The 20,758-nt window shown below is 37.8% G+C and overlaps 1 protein-coding gene across 1 annotated transcript; it reads left to right on the top strand.

Moving 5' to 3' along the window:
* The first annotated feature begins 229 nt into the window (after positions 1-229).
* Positions 230-20,409, top strand: LOC117233028 (LIM/homeobox protein Awh-like). The gene is made up of 4 exons (XM_033492879.1): positions 230-478; positions 13,850-14,172; positions 19,096-19,550; positions 20,009-20,409. The coding sequence occupies exons 2-4, from the start codon at positions 13,994-13,996 to the stop codon at positions 20,215-20,217; spliced, it is 843 nt and encodes a 280-aa protein (XP_033348770.1). The 5' UTR covers positions 230-478; positions 13,850-13,993; the 3' UTR covers positions 20,218-20,409.
* Positions 20,410-20,758: the final 349 nt, after the last annotated feature.

The raw sequence follows: 20,758 nt of genomic DNA on the forward strand, positions 1-20,758 counted from the left end.
TCTCAGCTTCCTGCTCTGTGATCTCAGCCCGTCTGAGTTTCATCCCTCTTCAAGTTAGCTAACAGCAGGATCCTGCACAATGTAGTCGTGATTGCAAATCCGCTCGTTATCATCAAAACTGCGCCCGACCTAACGAAACCCACCCCCTCGACGCGCGCAAGCTCCTCTCTCTCTCTTTTCTCTTCCTTTCTCTTCGATCGTTTCACTTCTGCGCGCTGTATCACTCCGTCGTTCCTTTGACGCGACGAAGTAAGTACTTTCGGAGAGTAAAGAGATTCCCTGCTTTCGCGAAATTTTTCTTCTTGACCGAGAGTTCGAAAGTCTGTCTTCCACCCTCTCTTCCTCAGCTACGCTCTTGGATCGAGTAATTCAATCACCGATAATGGAGAAGCGAACTTTCGGCTTCTGACGGTTGATTCGACTGGAAGTGGCGTGAAAGTTGAGGCTGTTGCGAGACAGGGGATGTTTGCAGGCTCCGGTATGTTTTTGGGGTGACTTATTATTTTGCATGATACGGGAGGACGTGGAATGTTTGAGATGACTGCTGAAGGTATTTTGTGCTTTAGCTTGGTAATTGAATTTCTCAGAAACATAATCAATTTCATTTTTCCTCCAATTACTCCATTTCATTCTAGAAGTACTGGATCAATGTTGAATTTCCATATCATTTTGCTTTCATTTTACTTTCATAAGCTCGCTTATTGGAAGAAAGTGGTGTAGATGATAGCAAATTTCAAGATAAATTTCAAAAATTTTTGCAACGTCGTCACCCTTTTTTGCTCTTTAATTTGTGGAATTGATCAACGTAAATTCTGAACGACTCGATCAACGATGATAGTAATTCGTACCGTATACAAGGTACGGTAGATGTTTTCTTGCATGATAATATTTGATTTTCGATCCTGTTGCGTTCTATCGGTCATTTCCAACGCAATTGCATTCTTTCAACGTTAAAAGATATTTCAAGGAAAATATAAAAAAATTGTTATTGGTATGCATGATTCAGTTAACAATGTAAACGACATTCGTAGGAAAGTAAAGAATGTGGAAATCGTGAAAAACGGACGAATGTAAATCGTGTCTAAAAACACGTTTCTTCCCTTCTTTTTCTTCTTTCACCGAATATTTAACACAGCCAAAGGCGTTTCCATGCTCGCAGTTTCTCTCCAAGCATTTTCAAGAAATTTTCCGACATCCAAACGGCATTATCATGATAAAAGTAGTCCAGGAACCTATTCGCATTTGAAAGCGACCAACGTTCATGGGCCATTGTCGCGCAACCCTCGATACTCCATAAAAGAATACAAATTCGAGAAAGCAGGCTAACATGTCACTCGCAGCTAACCGCCTGCTGTGCAAACATGCAAACTCTTGTTAAAATCCCACTACGTAGCAACTGAGTTTCTTTTTCCGTTATCTTACACGAAACGCTTGACGTTAAGAAAAACGTGGATAAACCTGACCTCGACCTACTCGCGTCCTCTAAAAAATCGTAACGTTTCTTAACTTATATTCGATGAATCAGAAATAAATGTATGACTGATCGATCTTTCATTAACGCGATATTTGTTATTGATTTATTAAAACTGACTGATTTATTAAGGTCCGATATATCGATTAGAATCTTATATTTTTTTGTATATGCGATCATAATAGCTCAATGTCGTAACACTGCTGTGTTAAAGACGAAAGATTGTACCTGCAACTTTCGCTTAAATCAAGCCATTGCTGCCAGGTAGAACAAAAATAGTTTATCTATATGTATATTAAGTAAGAAAGCTGTATCTGCATTGAAACTGAAGATATAACAGCTTATATGTGAAATCAAGATCTTGTTAAATACTAAAAGTTATTATTCTCAAATTGTATAACCAAATACGTTTATTTTGAAATAAAACGACAGAACAATGCTAATGAAATTTCAAAATACGTTTCGTATAATACACATAGTATATTCGTAAAAGGTGTCTACAAGTGTTCGAATACTTTGGCGAGCAACTGTACGCGCGATTTCCAAGGAGGAGAGGACGTCGGTCGCGAACGAGATTTTCGATGGTATCGATTAACGCGACAGAAGAGTGCCGGGCAACGGTTTGTTCGTTCCCTTTGCCAGGATCGGCACCGGTGGAACCCCGTGGCTCCTTTTTCGAGGATCCTCCGCGTGTCCTCGCGAGGTAGAACCTTTGTCCAGTCTCGCTCCCACTAGCGAGATAATTCGACTGCCATTTTTCTCGCTTTATGCGGGTAAGCGTTACTAATGGCCCGTTCCCTGCCGATCGCGAGGACCCTGCACCTTATTTTGCTCGTTCTTGAACGCGTAAACGCGTTTACGCACTCTTACACTACGCCTCAAAAGTATCCAGCCGCTTGCTTTCGCAAGATGTATCTAGTTTAATTAGTCAAAATACACACGCATTTTTCGTATCTGATTCGAGAAGCCAAAGATTTTACCGATAGAAAAGTAATTACTTCGCAAACCCTGTTTTTTTTTATCATTTGTAATTAATCTGTCACCAGATCAGGGTTTTCATGGAAATTTATATTCTTCGTATAATTTTTGCGCGTTTAAATTTCTAATAAATGTATAAACATTCACGGTATATTTAACTATAGGAAGAATTAATTTGTACATGTATTTTGATAGAATTTAAAGAATCCAAATACTTATGAACGATAGTGTACCTACTTACAGCTGGTGCACGAGCGCGTTTTGCGAACCTGTGCACACGCGCCTACGATGATCTTAACAAATAGGGCATATCGTGCTGCATCGGGAACGTATGACGCGCATTTGTCTCGAAAATGTTAGGTCGGCCGTGGAGACGCGAGTAACGCCGCGATAAATGGGGAGAATTCAGGTTCTGTTGGTTCCTTTATAGGTAAAGGATTCTTTGTTAGTGGAACTCAACCCTTCCGGTGCGTACGTCTGATGTTCGAGGGTGGTTGAATGAAGTTGGTTGAGTGAAAAACGAAGGGAAGGGGTGGAAATAGGTAGATAATATTTTATTCCAATAGTTCTGAATCCAATAGCTATGAATATTTCCTGCTCGTAACAAAATTTATCAATGTCGAATTTCGACGTTAGATATTAAAACGACATCGTCCTGTAGAAACCAAAATAGAAACCTAAATAGAATTAATTTGGAATAAAGCTAGAAAAATCCTTTATACCAAATTAAAATTTTATCCTAAATCGAATAAATTATAAGTTACGACTAATTTTAAAGTAAGGTTTATGAACTGTTTTTTTCCGCTTTGAACAATTCCTCGAGTAGCTTTTGAGATACTTTTCCACGACAGTTTCTCTTGCATATCTATTGTTTAACATCGTCGTCAAATCGGTCCACGGATTCCAATTTGAATATGCAACACGGAATTCATCTGCATGCAGTTTCGCAGCAGGTGTTCCTTCCTTTTTTTTCTGCTCCAAATCCTACCTACTTCACACTCGAGGAAATTTGTATCATTTCGGAATGCAAGGGTTTTGTCGTTTGCTGTGAAGTCAAGAAACGGCGCAGGCTTTTCCTCTCAGGTAAAAACTCATATTACGGTGAAACTCGAAACCAAATGGGTCTTCCACTATATATATATATATAATCCTTGAATACTTTCAATACGATGACATGGAGAAAATTTGTTATACAAAGTTTTGTCTAAAGATTTTACATACATAACAATCTTTTTTCAGAGACACGATAAATGTTTATTTCTGATATTACATTTACGTAAAAGGTCACAGCTCCATTTACCATTTATCACGCACTTGCATAGTCATTGCAATTTGAACGCGTTTGCAAAGAAACTCGTAAACCGATATCGATTTAAGTAACGTAGATAACGTTAAACGTTTTTTTATTGAATGTTAAACTTTCCTTTATTGAACGTTAAAAGTATTTGTTTCTCAAAATATATAATACGTACTTACCTACCTAATCGATATCTTTCCGCTTAGCTTAAACATCGATGCTTGCATGTGACGATCACGTGATCCCACAGTTAATAAAACAACATTCTTTAAAAAGTTATCGATCATTCATTCGCCAAGTTTTCGTTCGATTTCGATAAGAATCAATATTTGCGATTAGCGATATACACTAAATGTCACGTATCGGAAATAAGGACGCAGTTTGTAAATCGATACTTTGATACCATGTAAATCACGTAAGGAATGAAAAACAATGACTTCCTGTTCGTGGAATTGCCAAGTTATATGAAATTTTGTAAATGTAATTTTTATTTGATTTTGAAGGTGAACACGTAGATGCTTATTACTCCCTTTCATAATTTTAAAACTATCGTTGCAATGTTAAAATATTGAGAATGTTAAAATGTTATTTGTCTTAATAACTGTAATCTCTGATTTTCGCAAAACTTTGGCAACTTGTAAGTAGATCGCGGATTTAGAATTTAGAGCGAGACATATTTAAGATAATTCGAAAGCACGTGTCTCTCTAGACGATAATTCCAAATATTCATAATTACAGATATCAAGAATTGGTGATCGGATTTAGAAATTGAACGCGCAATTCCAAGTTTGTTTAACAGTAGCTGCTTGTTCTTGCTATGTAAATGTTTTTCTAATAAATTGTTCGATAGTAGCGATATTACTTTGGTACATTTGTTCTCTATATTTCTGTCCCCAAAAGCAAGGTCGAAAAGCAAAACCGAGTTGACCGTTTAGTCACGGTTCACCCTTAGACGTACACTATCCCTTTCCAACATTTATTTATACGTGTCTACTTGCGTGGATATATATTTTATATTTCTTCTCTTCCTTTTTATTTTCGATGAGTTTGGGTTCTCGAGGAGGTTCGAGCACCTGTTTGTATTTCTGCCCGCCGACACATAAATCATCCTGGAATGGACTAACGCCTTTTATCACTGCTATCCCTCTCCAACTCCTGTCTTTCTCTATCCGAACCATATTCTTCTCTGTATAGGTGTGTAAATAAGTATATAAGTGTGTTCGGCTCTAGTCGAGCGACCCGTTTACGCCCACGTCTAAGATGAATATGAATTTTTCATTTCGAGACCCAGGAAAACTGTCAAACGAGTATTTTTGGTCCTACCCCTCGCATTTTTTTTATTTTTATTGCCATGGCGCGCGTGTGCACGCATCCGTGAAATCCAATGTTTCTTGAATTATGCGTAGATACAGGGAGAGGGAAGATAGAGAATGAGAGACAGTATCTTTGCATTAGAAGAAGACGGTTTAAAAACGAGGTGGGTTACATTTTTGGTTAACGAGACATTGATGATGTTTACCTTAAGTTGATTGATTCGAAGGAGAATGAACGAATGGTTTTGGGACAAATGGAATGATTCGAATGAATTGTTGTATTATTTTATGGAAGAATGTTAAGCGAAGTAGAAAAACGAATGAAAGTAATTGACAAGTGTTGGCCAGTGTTTAATTTTTGGTGAAAGCTAATTTTGCAACGAGACACCTTAATTTCGTAGTATAAGAACTAAAATTACAATATCGTTTTATGAATAGAATTAGCAAACTGCAATGTTTACGAAACGTCGAACAAAGTGTAACGCACTATTAAAAACGCGATCGAAATCCTATGGTTCACAAGTGTATCATATATGCATAAAAGTTTCTTGCAAGAAAGCGCAGAAACTCAAAGGAAGAAGCCGGTGACAAAAGGAACGTGGAAAGAAATAGAAAGTGAGAGACGCGATCAGCAAAAACCAAAAAAGAGAATCAACTCTACTATGAGGAACACGTTGCCCGCAGAAATTCCATTCGATTGTGATTCGCGACTTCCCCCACTACTCCGCAAGGAATTTACGATACCAAAAGCCTCAGTGGTGGGTTTTCGCGCATGGAACATGGGCGTGGTCGATTGGGCGGAGCCTGGTTGTCGTTCCAGGGGTCTTCGTCCCGAAAAGCATCGTTCCTGTGCCGCGAACAACCCCGAGTCGAGTCACGCAACTCCGTTCCCCACCACTCAGCCTCCGACGTTCTAACACACGCGTACACGTATACATACACGGACGTGCACGGAGTGGAAACAGTGCAAAGAAGCGTGGATACACAGCGTGAATGTGTGAGTGATAGACCGAAGCGGCGATTGCAGAGTGTGGAAGGGGCAGGATCGAGGATGCCAGTCTTCCCCGGGCCACGGATCTGGACGGCGTATTTTCTGCGATCCTTTTCGATCCTACAGATCCGCGATTTTTTATTCCTCGCGAGTCCCCTGGTTTGGCTTTCTTTGATTTGATACTGAAACTTACTCGTTTGGAACGAGTTATCGGATCGTAGCGCGAGTTTTACTTTCAAAGTGTTGTGAAGAGACTTTGTGGACTACACACATATATAGGTTGACTACTGACATGTTTTTGTCAGTTTAGCACGTGTATTTGGTATATCAGCAGACTCTTTTTTTGGTTACTCGATGAATATGAAAATGAAGAGAGGAAGTTTGTGAGTTAAAAGGAAGTTCTGGACCAATTTCAGGAAAGATGAAGGTGAGTGGATTGAGATTTAACTCTGAAATGCTATCGTCGGATAGTAGGTGTCTAGCAATAGTTTAGACAACTTTGTTATCTAACGTTGTTAAGATTTATTTATTTCAGCCTTTTTAAATTTTGTGATAACGAAAATTAGTTAAGAATACACGCATGCATTTAAATAATGTATGTATCACGATTTGAAGTAACACATATGTATACATGCTTACATACCTAGCTTCCTTTTGTTTGTCGATTATGAAAGATTAAATAAGATAGTGAAAAATTTTGTTCGATTCATTGACAGTAGGTAGATAAAGAAGATAAACGTAAGTCGAATATGTGAAATATATATAAGGTGTATAAACAGGTGTGAATCATTTGTTTAAGCGAAGCGATGCGCGGGTTTCGAAAGTTTTTCGATGTTTTATCGTTGTTTTATCGTTATGTTTTATCAAAAAGCTTTGTTTAAAAATGATAGGTTATAACCAATCATAGTACCTAATGAAATACAATGTGAACATTGTTCAATATATTTTTGTTTACATTGTCAAAAGACATTAGAAACCTCTTTATCAATAAAAAGTTCTTGTTAAACACCTATATACCGAGTAGTAAAATTAAATATATAACTCTGTTACATTATAACGTTGGAAATAAATTTTCAAATTGTCTTTAAGTTATATCGAATCAGTAAAATCTGAAAAGAATAGCTTTTTGCAATTAAAAGAAATATCTTACGTCTCGTTATAAAATTCATTATTTTAATTCATCGAAACATTGCACTTCTATCCTTTGAATATAATTTTCATATAAAAAATCCAATTTAATATTCCAATGTAAAATTCACCTCGTTATAATTAAAACATATCCTACCAATTCATCAAAATTAATGATTCATTGAAACGTTTTATCTCAGTTCTTTAAATACTTTAAACTCCGTCATTGTTGTTGCACAACAATTACGATCCTGCACGTCAAACTCATAAACGTCACACCGAACGCGCACAATGTCCTGGCAGCAAGTTTTTCTTAAAAACTGTTTCTGGAACGAAACGACGCGACGGCCATGATAATTTTGAAATATCGCGAAAAATTATTTACGATCGCCGGCGAAACTTATAAGGCCGATAAATCACTGGGAATGGTATACTCGCTCGTGCCATTAAACGTCCGTCCCGTGTAGCAAAGTGACGAATCGGATGTGTACGAGGATCGTCGATGTCCGGTAGTCGGTAGTGAGGCCCGTTTGACCTCTTCACCCTGACATTTCTCATTTTGTCAGCTCATCTCCGTCGTTTCGAAGTGTTGACGAATAAAAAATGAATACTATTATTCTTCTTAACTACTCGCTGATTGCATTCTTCGAGCATCGAGTCCACTTACGAACGATCGAGAAATTCTTTCTTCGTTTCTTTCAACGAAAATTCGATTCTTCTCTCGCGATAATTGAGTTAGAAAGCTACTTGCGAATTTTCGAATCACGATCGTGTGAAATATTTACATTTAAAGAACGATTTATAGGAATTAACCGATTTCGTTATGAGGATCTTCGATCGAAATTGATATGGATTTTTTTTTTGAATATCTTATTATACGTACTATATCTTTTTGAATTTATACATAACTACATTATTAGTAAATACACGTACGATAATTTGCAACATTGAAATATCATCTACTATCTCAAGTTTCTCATTTGCACCTATCAAGCCTCGATCGCGCTTAATCATAAATTCCTATTATCATGTAATAAATGCAGCTCGATGATTTCGTTGTATAATAACGCTATCGAACGTCATATTATGAAATTGCAGTTCATTAATTCTATTGTTTAGAAACGAAACATTTTCACGCTTCGTCTATCAAATTAAATATCAATTCTCGAAAGTATTCGATATGCTAATAAAGATTACACAAATATCTATTCAATTTTCTTTCCCGTTGATTTTTCGTGAATTATCACTTGTCATCTCACACTACCCCATTGTTTTAAACGCTATACACGCTATCGTCATAACAACTTTCATTCTTGTTTGTGCTTCGATATATATAGGTACTTTGTTATTCCACTCTCATTAAATTGTCACGTTTTAATAAACGATTCTTTCACAGAAAAACCAGGTAATTTTAATTTTTTCTTTATTGCTGTCATTAAATGCTAAACATGTATGTATAAGTAACGCGTTTTTTTACAATATCCTTCAAATTGTAAAAAAAAGTATGAACATTGGCTAACAACATGTTTAATCGCATGCGATCTGCGCATTGGAAAATCAATGTGAAAACGAAAGAATAGGCAGGTTATATGTTTCGATGGCCGATTTACAATGACAACCCTAGTTTACAGGGATTCGTAGAAAAGCAACCGGTCGAAATTCAACAGGTAATTTATAACAGGTCAAACTTCGTCGTTTCTTCTCCAATATCTTGGGATCTTCCACGAAACTGAATTCGCTGAGTTCAGTGGTTTAAAAAATAATTTATAGAAAACGCAGGTATATTCACTTAGGTGTACAATCTCTGGCAGAAAGTTTCCGATCAGAAGAAATTTCTTAAAAACTTTCGTGTCTTCGAACTATAATTTTTATTATATGTTATTATATTTAATACATTTATTATACGTCATTATATGTGATAAAAAGCAATGGGAAATTAACGGGCACTTAATGTGAGTCATGAGTTAAGTTAAAAATAATCGAGTTTCTCCAGCAAGGAAATAGCCAGAGAAATGTCACAAAAATCATAGGATGTAGTCCAAGCATCATTAGCGATTTCAGAAAAGAAATGTGACGAAACGGAAAATGTATCTGAGAGCGAAAGATGTAGTGGTCCTCGTGCAGCAACTAGTCGAAACGATAGAAAATTGCGTAAAATTGTGAAAAATTTTAGACGAGCAACTTTGAGAGAGATAAATCGGCACAGAACGTTTCCGACCGTATTGTTAAAAATCGTTTAAATGAGATGAGTTTTTCATTTCAAAAAGCTAAGACATGTAGCGGCACATGAGTCAGAGGACATTCCAAATCATGTTGTTTTGCCTCGGAGTATCAAGACCGTCAGATTACAAGTAATGTAAGAACAAATGAACTCTGGGCAAAACAATGTCGCCGTTACATGCAACCGTCGAATGAAGACGAATATAATATATGAGTATAAATAAACAGACTCGATCACGTGCGACACGGTATCGAACGGTTCATATCGAGTATCAACGAGTATTAACGAGCATCTCCAAGTATCTACGCGAGTATTATTCCGAGTTTTATATTGTATCAACGACTCACTGTACGCATATTTATTTATTTCAAATATACTTGACGTATTGCGACAGCAATATTTCGCCTTCATTATTTCGCGATACCGATTCACGACAAATCCTCCACAGACAAAACAACTCATAACAAAAAAGCATAAAAGAGAACGCGTACAATGATGTAAGAAACATCTAAACTGGACAGTGGAGGATTGGAAGATAGTAGTAAAGTAACAGCAAAGTAATAAAAGACTGTTTACGCGGTAACAGCATCGAAACAATGAAATGGCCAGCGAACAGTCCAGATGTAAATCCGAATATTGAAAAGACTGATTCGCGAGAAAAGGCCTTAGAATAGAGAAGAACCTCGTCAGGCTATCTGACTATCGTGGGAAGAAATTCCCCGCACAGATTGTAAATATCTCGTTAATTCAATGCCACAATGCGTCAAAGTAATAATACGTTCACATGGAAACGTACCAAAATAATAATACCTACGAATATTTAAATTAACAAATCGGATCGGCAACTTTTTCCCGTGTAATATTTTGTTCTTCATCTCGCTTCTTTTTCGTAATAAATGGAAGTTTGTGTTAGTTTATTATCATTTAAGTATTTCACGTTAAACTTCTTTTCAATTTCCCATTATTTGGGTATTTGTATTAGGTCGTTCGAAAAGTTTCTTTCGTTTTATAAGGAAATGGTGGATGCATAACATTTTCCGTTTTATATTATTTTATCGAATTACGTATGATCCATTTTGTTCTATCAAAATAAAGATCGCAACGTTCGACAGATTAGGTTTCACGTTTGTATAAAGATGCATCGTTGTAAAAGATGTGTTTGTAAAAGAAAGACTCTTTTCGGACGATCTAATACGACAGCATTTTGTAGTTCTGACACACGGATGTTTTTAACAAATTTCGTATTAATACGTTCGATGCAAAAACTTTTTGCCAGTATTTCTTGATATCTTCCTTCTTGCATTTCTTGTAAATCCGCAACGATTCGTTTATGCTTTTCATAAATTTAAAAAGCTCTTCAACTGTAAAATTAAGGGTTCGATTAAAAGATTGAAAGATCTTTCATCGAAGCAATCGCGTTATTATCATTTCTTAGGCTGAACATCTTCATACAACTGTATTTCTTCGAATGTTCTACCAAAGTAAATTGCTCAAAGGCGTTTAAAATCTCCACGAAGCAAGGACAATCGAAAATATCACTAAATTTAGGAGCAAAATCTGCTAGATTTGAATTGAAGATTATATTTTCTATTTAATCACGCGATCTTCCGGTTATTTCATCGAGATAATTGCGCCAGTAAATCCGTGATCCGCGACACGGCGTATTAATCGACACGGTGTTACGTTCGAAGAGAAACGTAGCTCTCTTTTCGAGGGAAGATCGAAATGCCAGAAGGTATAAATCACAGGTGGGAAGTTCAACTTTGCCTTCGGCAGATCATAAATCAATGACCGTCCAGTTAAACGTGAAATGATTACTGGCCGACGGGAGAAGTTACGACAAGGAGGGAAAGGACAGAGAGAGGAAGATGAAATGAAAAAGACGTGTTCGTGTAGCGTCTTCGAAATTGGCTGTCGTCGATGTTGTCTTTCTTGAGGTATCCGTTGTGCAATATCCCTGTTCTTTATATGTTTCGCGTTTTCACGGCGATTCACGTTATATTTTCGTTCGTTCGTGTGTTTAGTTCGCGCGTTTAAACCGGCGAATTCAATTTGAAGCCGACGAATAAGAATTGTTTACGACGGAGGGTGAATTCTTTTGAAATATTTTTCTTTCACATCGCTTATTTTTCGATCGAGGAAACGCACTTTTAACGTTCTTGAAAAATCTTCGCTCGTTCTAATTCTGCCGCGTTCTTTCCGTCGTTATCGTGTTTTTCTGACGTTAAAAAGTATTTCAAGTTTAAGCAAAATCTGAAAGAACTATTCTTGGTATATATGTACATGAGTTTTCGCACCAATCTTTTGTCCAGTATATTCGCCAAATAAATAAGCGTGAGATTGAAGTATAAAAATGATAAAAATTTAAGGATCACAGCAGGGTGAAATAAACGTTTAATAAATTGAAATTTTTAATTTCCCGAAGGTTGATAGAACAGTTTTTCCATATTAATGTACGAATAAAGCAGTAAAGAGAAGAAGTACGTGGTAAACGCAATAAATCGAAGAATATAATGTAATTAACTCATTGATTGCACGCTGTGGGGAACAATAACCTTTGTGCATTACTCGTGTACCAATTAATATAATCAAGTCAAGACTCGCTGTTCCAATGTACTCACTTATACATAATACACGCACGTGTGAATACACAGGTGGATTCATGAGCACGTGTGCCGCGACATCGATAAGAAAAAAATTGCATACAGATCAGATACGCGTTATCTTTGCGTTTATCTCTCTACGCACTCACAATGACAACCTTTCCCTCTCTCTCTCTCTCTCTCCCTCTCTTTTCGTTGCACCTACTTATTTGTCTCTTTGTGTTAACCAAACCTCTAACAACACGATGGGACTGAAAAGAAAAAAAAAGGGGAAAAAAACTAACCAACTGCATCGTGTCGTTCGAGTGTCAATTAATCGAGCTCGAAACTCTACCACGGGTTTGTTTCAAGCGGTTCTTGACTAATGAACGACGACTTGTTAAAGAATGAATGCATTTTAATCGATGACTACCATTTGCTATTAAAGATCGAATAGAACGATAACTTAATGTAACTTTTTCATATTTCCCTAGATTCTTCGTTTCAACTATAACATATAATTAACTTCCGAGAGATTATAAAAATTATACGCACTTTATGTTGGCACACCCCATCCTGAAGAATCAACTGGAAGTTAAAAGAAAAAGAAAAAAAAGACAACTTGAAAATTAGCAAAATCTCCTGCGTTACGCATTCAATTAAAAGGAAGCTGCGCAGCTACGATCTTTAGGGGCGTGCGTATCGCTTAAATCTCACCATCCACAATGAACAAATTTGCGCCTACCTAAAGGTCGTTTCGCGTGTACGCACGTTTGATACACGATGTGTGCGTAGTCATGCGAATCGTTGAGGCCGGTCGTTGAGGAACGAAGGGATCATGCCCAAGAGCGGCATCATTTATCAGCCGGCGGCCGTCCGCTCGTTTATTATTTCACTTTGCCGAGTATTAATTGAGATTTGGAGCCCGCAGCCAGCCTTTCCGTACCTCCACACCCGGAAACGATCGTCTTATACTATGTGTTTAGCGATGGCCTCAACTACGTCGCAAGTAGATTCGAATATTCAACGATTATTCAGTTTCCTAGGTTGGATGTCTCAACAAGAATGGTACATTTGGCAAGCGAGCGATTCTACGTAAAAGAACAAATCGAAAATATCGAATAAAATTTCTTCATACGACGCATCATTCTTGAGAAAATCGGCTTTGAGAATATAGTTACAAATGTAATTAAAATATAGGTTGAAACGAAGATGAAATATTTGGCAAGTACGACGAATGAAATATTATATCCATCTATCAAAACATGAAGAGAACATCCAGTATTCGATTCGGTTTGGCGCTTAATCCCATCGCTAATGATGTTTTTTTTCTCGTACGACACGTTGACGCTTTATGAATCGATCGATCGTGCTGGTTTCGCTAGCTGACAAATTCTAACGCGAGACTCTCTTCTAATAACGTTAATACCGTGGCTCGTGTTCTTTTCCATCGACTCCGGTATTCCATGTAAAATGTTCGTTTTAATGCCTTGGCATTAAATTCACGATGACATTAGGTAGAGACTTGTAGCATCTGCTTGAAAGGTTTATCGAAGGAAGGTTGTATGCGATGGGTTTTCTTTTTGTACAGGATGCTTTAGAGTTGCTGTTCAGAGCTTTAAAGGGTGTAAACTAGTACAATGTAAAGACAGATTGTAAAGTATTTGTAAAAGTCAATAAATTACCTATCATGTAAATTACACTAATAATTTCTCTCGAATTAATTTCACAACAATCTCGTTTCAGGCTGAAATCTTCCTAATTGTTCTTAAAATTATCGTCGACAATGAAATCTTCATCTAAATAACTATAAAAAACTATATAACTAAATAAGTATAACTAATAAAGTAAAACGAATAAAATTGCAGACGGAAATCGAGACGGAGCCAGATTGCACGGACAGCATCCTTTGTTCGAACAACAACAACAACAACGTGAACACCAATAACAACAACGTAACCAGCATAAAGAAAGCTGCTACTAATATCAACAACAACGACAGTCACGATGGAATGGAAATGGACTGTGGCGGTTGCGGGGAAAGCGTTCGCGAGCGGACTGTCCTCTGCGTAGGGGGTCGTACCTGGCATTCCAGATGTCTGAAATGTTGCGCCTGTGCGAGGCCTCTGCACGATCAGCACTCCTGTTTTCTTCGAGGGATGAGGCTCTACTGCAGGCACGACTACGCCTTGTAAGTACAACTCGTTTCTATTTTTAAGGTCAGTGGAGCTCGTTGTCCAAGTTTGACCATCGTAATTTTTTGCATCAGTGGGGAACATAGTTTGTTTGGTTAGGTTAGCTGATTTATGTGACTGAAGGTACACTACAAAAGGTATTTTCACAACGCTGTATTCATTATAACACTTACGTACTAATTAGTTAGGTCTAAGCATATTAAAGTTCGTGTTATTGAAACTTGATGAAATCATTGAGAAATAAGGATACGTAGCTAGCCACTGTTTGTCATAATTACAATACGAAGACAAAGTAAACAATTTGTCCCTTAAACAAGCATAAAGGGATCGAAAGCCACTGGGATCATTTTAGCGAGTCACTCGTTCGTAATACAGAACGACCCTTCGAAATCTATCTCAAGGGACTTGTTCATAAAATCCTTTGAAAGTAGCTGCTCGACAGGGTGCCCGAGATATCTGTTATACGAATGTCAGCGTATTCCGCGAGAAGCGTTTCGTAAGTCGAACGAACGGTCATTCTTTCCAGGTGTTCACGAGTGGTAGTCGAGAAACGTCCTCTTAAGCTTTGGCTTTGCTCACCGGTTACGTATCAGTGGGGTGTCTGTTCTTCGATCAGCTGGAATATTATTGGATTCATCGGTAATCCTTCGTGTCGCTTCTGGATCGCGAGCTAACTGTCCCTTCTGGTTGATTATAGATCGCGGCCGAATGATGGAACGCTTTCGTTTGATGAATTGCTTTTTTGATTATGCAAATCTTACACTCTTATGAGCACGATTAAAGAAACAGAACTTAAACACCTTAGTTATCTTTTATTAGAGAAATATTAAACCTACTAAAACTTATAATTAAAACTTATAATGAATAGGTACTGTAAGTGCCTTGTGCATTTTGTATATTTTTGCATTTTACGCGTTTTTCTACCTCTACATTTCGCGTAAATGCGTAAAAAATCCGCAGTCTACTGATTAAATATCTTATCGCTATTTTTCTGCGATTAAGCGACTTAAGCCTTAGTCTTTATAGTCCTCAATGATACCAGTTAAGAGTTAAACGTATCGATCGGAAAAGTGGAAAAAAGCACGATTATAATGATTTAGCTAAAATCTGTCTGTCTTTGGAGTCACGTGGCCGTCACGTGGGTGCAGATATTCCCGCAGATGAACAGATATCCTTACGCGAGTATTCGACATAGGGTCGAGAGAGATTCACCATTGGGTGATTAATGTCTTCCGATGTAACCTTCTTCTTCTTGGTTCTTCTCCTCTTCTTCTTACTTCTCTTTTCTTTTACTTTCTTCTTCTTCTTCTTCGTCTTCTTCTTCTTCTTCTTCTTTGGACCTCACGCGTACAGTCGGCTATTCACGTCATATACGTGTACCACGCATGCTCACGCGCGAGCTGCGAGTCACGATGTGACGTTGAAGCCGGGCTTCGATGCCCGCTACGAATAAAGGACATCTCATCTGACGTTTTCTTGCGGTTACAAGTCCCTGGAGACGAAAAGAAAAGACGCCGGTTTTGACCCGGGCCGTATACGAATATTCGCAATGGCGAATCTTTTCAATCGATGGATTTTTTTATACGATCTTCAAGCGAATCAAAAAATGTACGTGTGTATCTGGTGTGATTTAAATTCCTACAATAAGTTTTGTTTAACAATTGTATATTGACTAAATTTTTTAAAGAGATTATTAGCGAGCATATTATAGTAGACGGTTAATAAACGCATTATATTTAATTTGTATTAGATTCCATATGACAATAATATAAAAGCTTCACAGATGAAAAGTATGTAAGAACTAAATGTAAAAGTATAAAATATAGAAAATCAGTGCGGATTTTTATGTATTTACGGGAAATTTATAAGTACGAAGGTGTACAAAGTATAATACTCTTTATGATACATGGCAAGCAAAACAAGTCTCTGCTTCGTTTCCATCTGTTTAATCTTTATAGAAATGTAACTTTGTATAAAAATCCGTAAACCAGCGATAAGATATGCAACGAGGATGGATTTAAATATAGAACAAGTATGTAGTATAATTATGTATTTCTATATAACTGAAAGTAAAAGATATTTCAAAGATAGCTACGTAAAAGAGAGCAGAACGTCCTCATCGTTGCAGATTGCTTGAAATTATCGTCTCCTCGGCATGTTTAGGAAATCGTCGAAATCGCAGTAGCAGAAATGTAGATTACCCCCGGGCTTGCAAGCGTCGTGTCTCGAATCGTTCTCAGGAGGGCGTAGGCATTCGCATTTAAGTGCCATTAAGGCAGAAACGATAAGGTCGTGATTAAAGCGGCGACCGATTCCCTGTCGCGCAGCATCGGCCACACTGAATTAAGAGAACCGGAATTTCGACGCTGGCATGGCTAATAGAGCGATTTCTGGTTCATCCTGCTCCTTCCATTCTTTCTCTTTCTTTCTTTTTTTTTTTCTTTTAATTTTGTTTATTCTTGCCTGAGAAACGACACGAGGAAAAGGATCGTGGAAGGAGAATAACGTCGGCGAATATTTATTAATTTAAAAGACACCCGTCCCCTGCTTGAAAAGCACCGACACACGAGGGTGGACCAAAGAGAGGGAATCACAGCTAGCTGCCTTACGAGGCGAATTCCTTAGACTTTAGATGGAACACTGGCAGTTCTTGCTGGTGACTCGGCAGCCACGCACACGCGTGCCTGTTTTTGTATTCTCCAGAGAAAAATATGGGCAACCCGTACAGAACTGTATACTTACGACTCTAGGTCTATTACTTTTTTAATTTATAAAGCAATTTGTGCAATCAAAATCATATTTCAGATTTGGAACCTCCACGATCATTAGATAACATAATTCGTGGTTCTTCGAGTTTTGATATGACGAATAAAATTTAAATACAGGCACGATACAAACAAGATGAAGCTTCCAAACAATTCTCTCTGATCTCCTATAAGTCACAATATAATACAATTAAAATACTAGATACGTAATTCAGTAATAACAAAATTATCTTAAATCTAAAGAATTCCAATTTTTCGTACTAAAATTTCTCCATTCATACTCTATAAACGTTACTATATGGCTTGTTCCTATTACCAAAAACGATAATTCAAGCGTAAAATATCGCCAACGTAATAATTTATCACAGGGCCGATTTATATCTTAAAAGATATCGAAGATCGCGATCGAGATCTGGCTTCGTAGCGCGAGAATCGAATGCAGTCGAATGAGGATCGGAGGTATAAGGGGGGACTATGAATTCTCTACTGTGCAGAGGTCGGATAGCGGCCGACTTAATCCCCCGTTGACTTATAGGGCCCGCCTATGTGGAAGAACAAATGAATAAATTAGGGCGGGGTCGTTTGGTAGCCGATGTACGGCCCTGAAGATTTATTGATACCCAATACCAGTTCCTCTGGTCTGGTTACACGCTGCTTCTGACCGTCTCTTATTTCGCTCTGATCCGACGTAAACGCGCCGGAAAAGGAAAGGGGTGGCGCCACTATTTATGCTAATGACACCTCAAACTTTCACCGGACCTTCAAGCTCAAAGAGATCGCGTCAAATGATTTATTTTAAACTATATGAATCTTCCCTCGTTTCTTCTTTTTATCGTGAATTTTATTCAGTAATTGTCAGTAATGTTAAAGTAATTACAAAAACAAATGTATATTTTATTTGCAAGAATCGACCAATAACGATAATAAAATGATCATGATAAGTACCTACTTACACGTTATGAAGTTCTAGGCGAAGCTTTCAGAGGTTTAAAAAGATACTCGGGGTCAGGTATAGATGTCTCGTCAAGAATGAATAGATACTTGCGTGCTTCTAGGCGTGCCTTGTGCGCGATCACCATAACCAATAATACCCGAAAATACCATGGATGCGACGGTGACGATGCGATTCGTGAACCGACTAATCCTTCCGTGGCTTACCATATTTTTCCATACAATAACCAACCTTTCGGTCGATCCACAATTCTTCTTTTTCACTTATGCTACTTATATTTTTTCTCTTTGTTGTTACAACAAAGTTATTCTTCGTTGCGAACAACAAGTTACCTGTGGAGCTTAGAAGTTCTGTTTCCTTGTAGAATTATTTTCTATATAGCTATTGAGTATCATTAAGTTCGACTCGGTGAACTTAGACGAAGACAAGAAATCTAGGAGGGAAATTAATAAATTCCATAGATTCTATCAAATTCACTTCTGCATCACACACCTAAGTAATAAAAATCCGTGGTGTACCTATCATCGTGGCAGATCTCGTTAAAAGACGAGCGTATCGTTTCCTCGTAAGAGCCATCCACAAATCGCTTATATCTCTCCTTTTAAACGCAACACTCGTAAGATCGTGACCCGTTTCCTGGTGTCGGGCGGCTAAAATTCAAAGGGTTAGAGTCATTTGTAGGGCGAGGGAAGCCGCGGGACTGAGACGTCCAGATAATCTCGACGTAATCTACCGGGCGAATCGCGAGAGGTCGAGCGACCCTTAAACCACGCTGCTGACGCGCTCTAAAGGACATCGAGTGGCGGAGTAGTATGTTAATGAGGACAGGACCATCGGATTCTCGTACACGGAGGTCCTGAATGAACCTGCAGCTTCGACCAAAATAGCACCTTCATCCTCCTCCTCTTTCATTCTTGTCTTCTCCTCGTCCAATTCTTCCTTTCTACGAAATTTAAATAAACTTTCTTGATCGTCGATCAAGCGTTAATCTAATACAGAAACAAGCGTATCGCGACAATTTCGGTGCATGCTCGTGCGTAAACAGGAAAGATCTCCAAGAACAAACAAATCTTAAGTTAATAATAAACCTCAGCTCTTGGATTAACAGTAGAATTTTTTCTTTCTCAACATTTGGAAGAAGGTGGAAGAAGGTACAGGAATCTTGAATGTACGATAAAAATCCCTCTTTCTCGACATTTCAGAACCTTTGGTGCAAAATGTGCGAAGTGTGGTCGAAGCGTAGGTGCGGGTGACTGGGTGAGAAGAGCCAGGGAAAGGGTGTATCACTTGGCTTGTTTCGCCTGCGACGCCTGTTCTCGTCAGCTGTCGACGGGGGAGCAATTCGCCCTGCTGGATGCCCGATTGCTCTGCAAGGCTCACTATCTCGACGTTGTCGAAGGAAACAATACCTCATCCTCGGAAGATTGCGACTCCGAGCACGGCGGTAAAGGAAGCAAGACGAAGAGGGTCAGGACCACTTTCACGGAGGAGCAACTCTCTGTTTTGCAAGCGAACTTTCAGTTAGATAGCAATCCCGATGGCCAGGATCTTGAAAGAATAGCTCACGTTACGGGACTGAGCAAACGAGTGACGCAAGTCTGGTTTCAGAACTCGAGGGCCAGGCAGAAGAAACACAGTGGAAAGATCAAAACGCAAAGTAAGTACATTTGTTATTTGAAAATGTTGCAATTCCTAGTAAAATATAAAATAAAGTAAATAGAAAAATATAAACGATAAATTAAAACAGAAAATACAAAATGTACGTGGATACCTCTGCATATCGATAATGAATTACAGGAAGAAAATACGAAAATACGAGGGGGCAATTAGTATCGCCATGATTTATGCTTCCTTGTTTATTGAACTTAATCAAGTCTATAGAATTAATGTATGAGTTAATATGAAACGATATTACAGACATTTCGTAATTTGAACTTTAGATTCGTGCATTAACGTACCAACTATCTAAACAGTTAGTACCATTATTTGGATCGAAAAAGACGAAATATAATATACACGTAGGACCTCTTTTACTAAAAATCTGAAACTTTTTCTTTCTCTTCTTATAACTATTCTATATTCTCATTCCTAAAGAATAATTCATTTCCTATCTAGTGCACCATTCACCACCAATGCAACATCATCCAGGTGATTTGTACTCAACCAGTGTAAACATGGTAGGTGCCTATTTAGGGGGGTATCAAGGCGGCAGCGCAGGAAGCGAAAGTCCTGGCAGTCCATTGACACCACTCACTCCTTTAACGCCTCTAACCCCGACAACGCCCAATCACCTTCAAGCCCAGTTCTGTCATCAAACGGGTTAACTTTATTTAGTAACGATGTCCAATACCGATGATCATTGCTTTCGAATTTTACCTTCGTCGATCGTTTCCAAGTCTAATATTGTTTGCAATGGAAAATTTAGCGTTCGAATTTAGAAGAACATCGATCTATTAGAGAGGAAGAAATTATAAAATTCTAGGATTTCGAAGAGGGTACATTAATTCATTCGAAAGTTTTGATACATGTAATTCTATAGTTAGGTACTTAAGTGTAATATAAATTTAGCATAAATTTTTTCATAGATTTATGAGAATTTGGAATATAGTAAAACCTCGATTATCATTAAGGAAATACTTGATTATTCGAACATCGATCGATTAAAAATTTGCATATGGTTTCCTCTAGGGAAAATTGTAAAATAAAAATATGGTCAAGGTTTTACTTAAAAAGATTATTTAAAACGAACCCTCTTTGAATTCTATAACGCTTAAGGACAAGTTTTAAATAATTGAGATATTCTCTGTCTTCTTTTGTACATACCCAAGACGAATTGTTTCAAACAAAACAAGAAGTAAAAGTGAT

The sequence above is a fragment of the Bombus vosnesenskii genome, unplaced genomic scaffold (genome assembly GCF_011952255.1).
Source record: "Bombus vosnesenskii isolate JDL3184/JDL3185 unplaced genomic scaffold, Bvos_JDL3184-5_v1.1 scf7180000013294, whole genome shotgun sequence".
Taxonomy (NCBI): Eukaryota; Metazoa; Arthropoda; class Insecta; order Hymenoptera; family Apidae; genus Bombus; species Bombus vosnesenskii.

Coding starts and splice junctions, on each gene's coding strand:
- LOC117233028 (XM_033492879.1), top strand. CDS start 13,994: ATGGAAATGGACTGTGGCGGTTGCGGGGAAAGCGTTCGCGAGCGGACT. Junction 14,173..19,095: donor TGCAGGCACGACTACGCCTT/GTAAGTACAACT, acceptor TCGACATTTCAG/AACCTTTGGTGCAAAATGTG. Junction 19,551..20,008: donor TGGAAAGATCAAAACGCAAA/GTAAGTACATTT, acceptor TTTCCTATCTAG/TGCACCATTCACCACCAATG.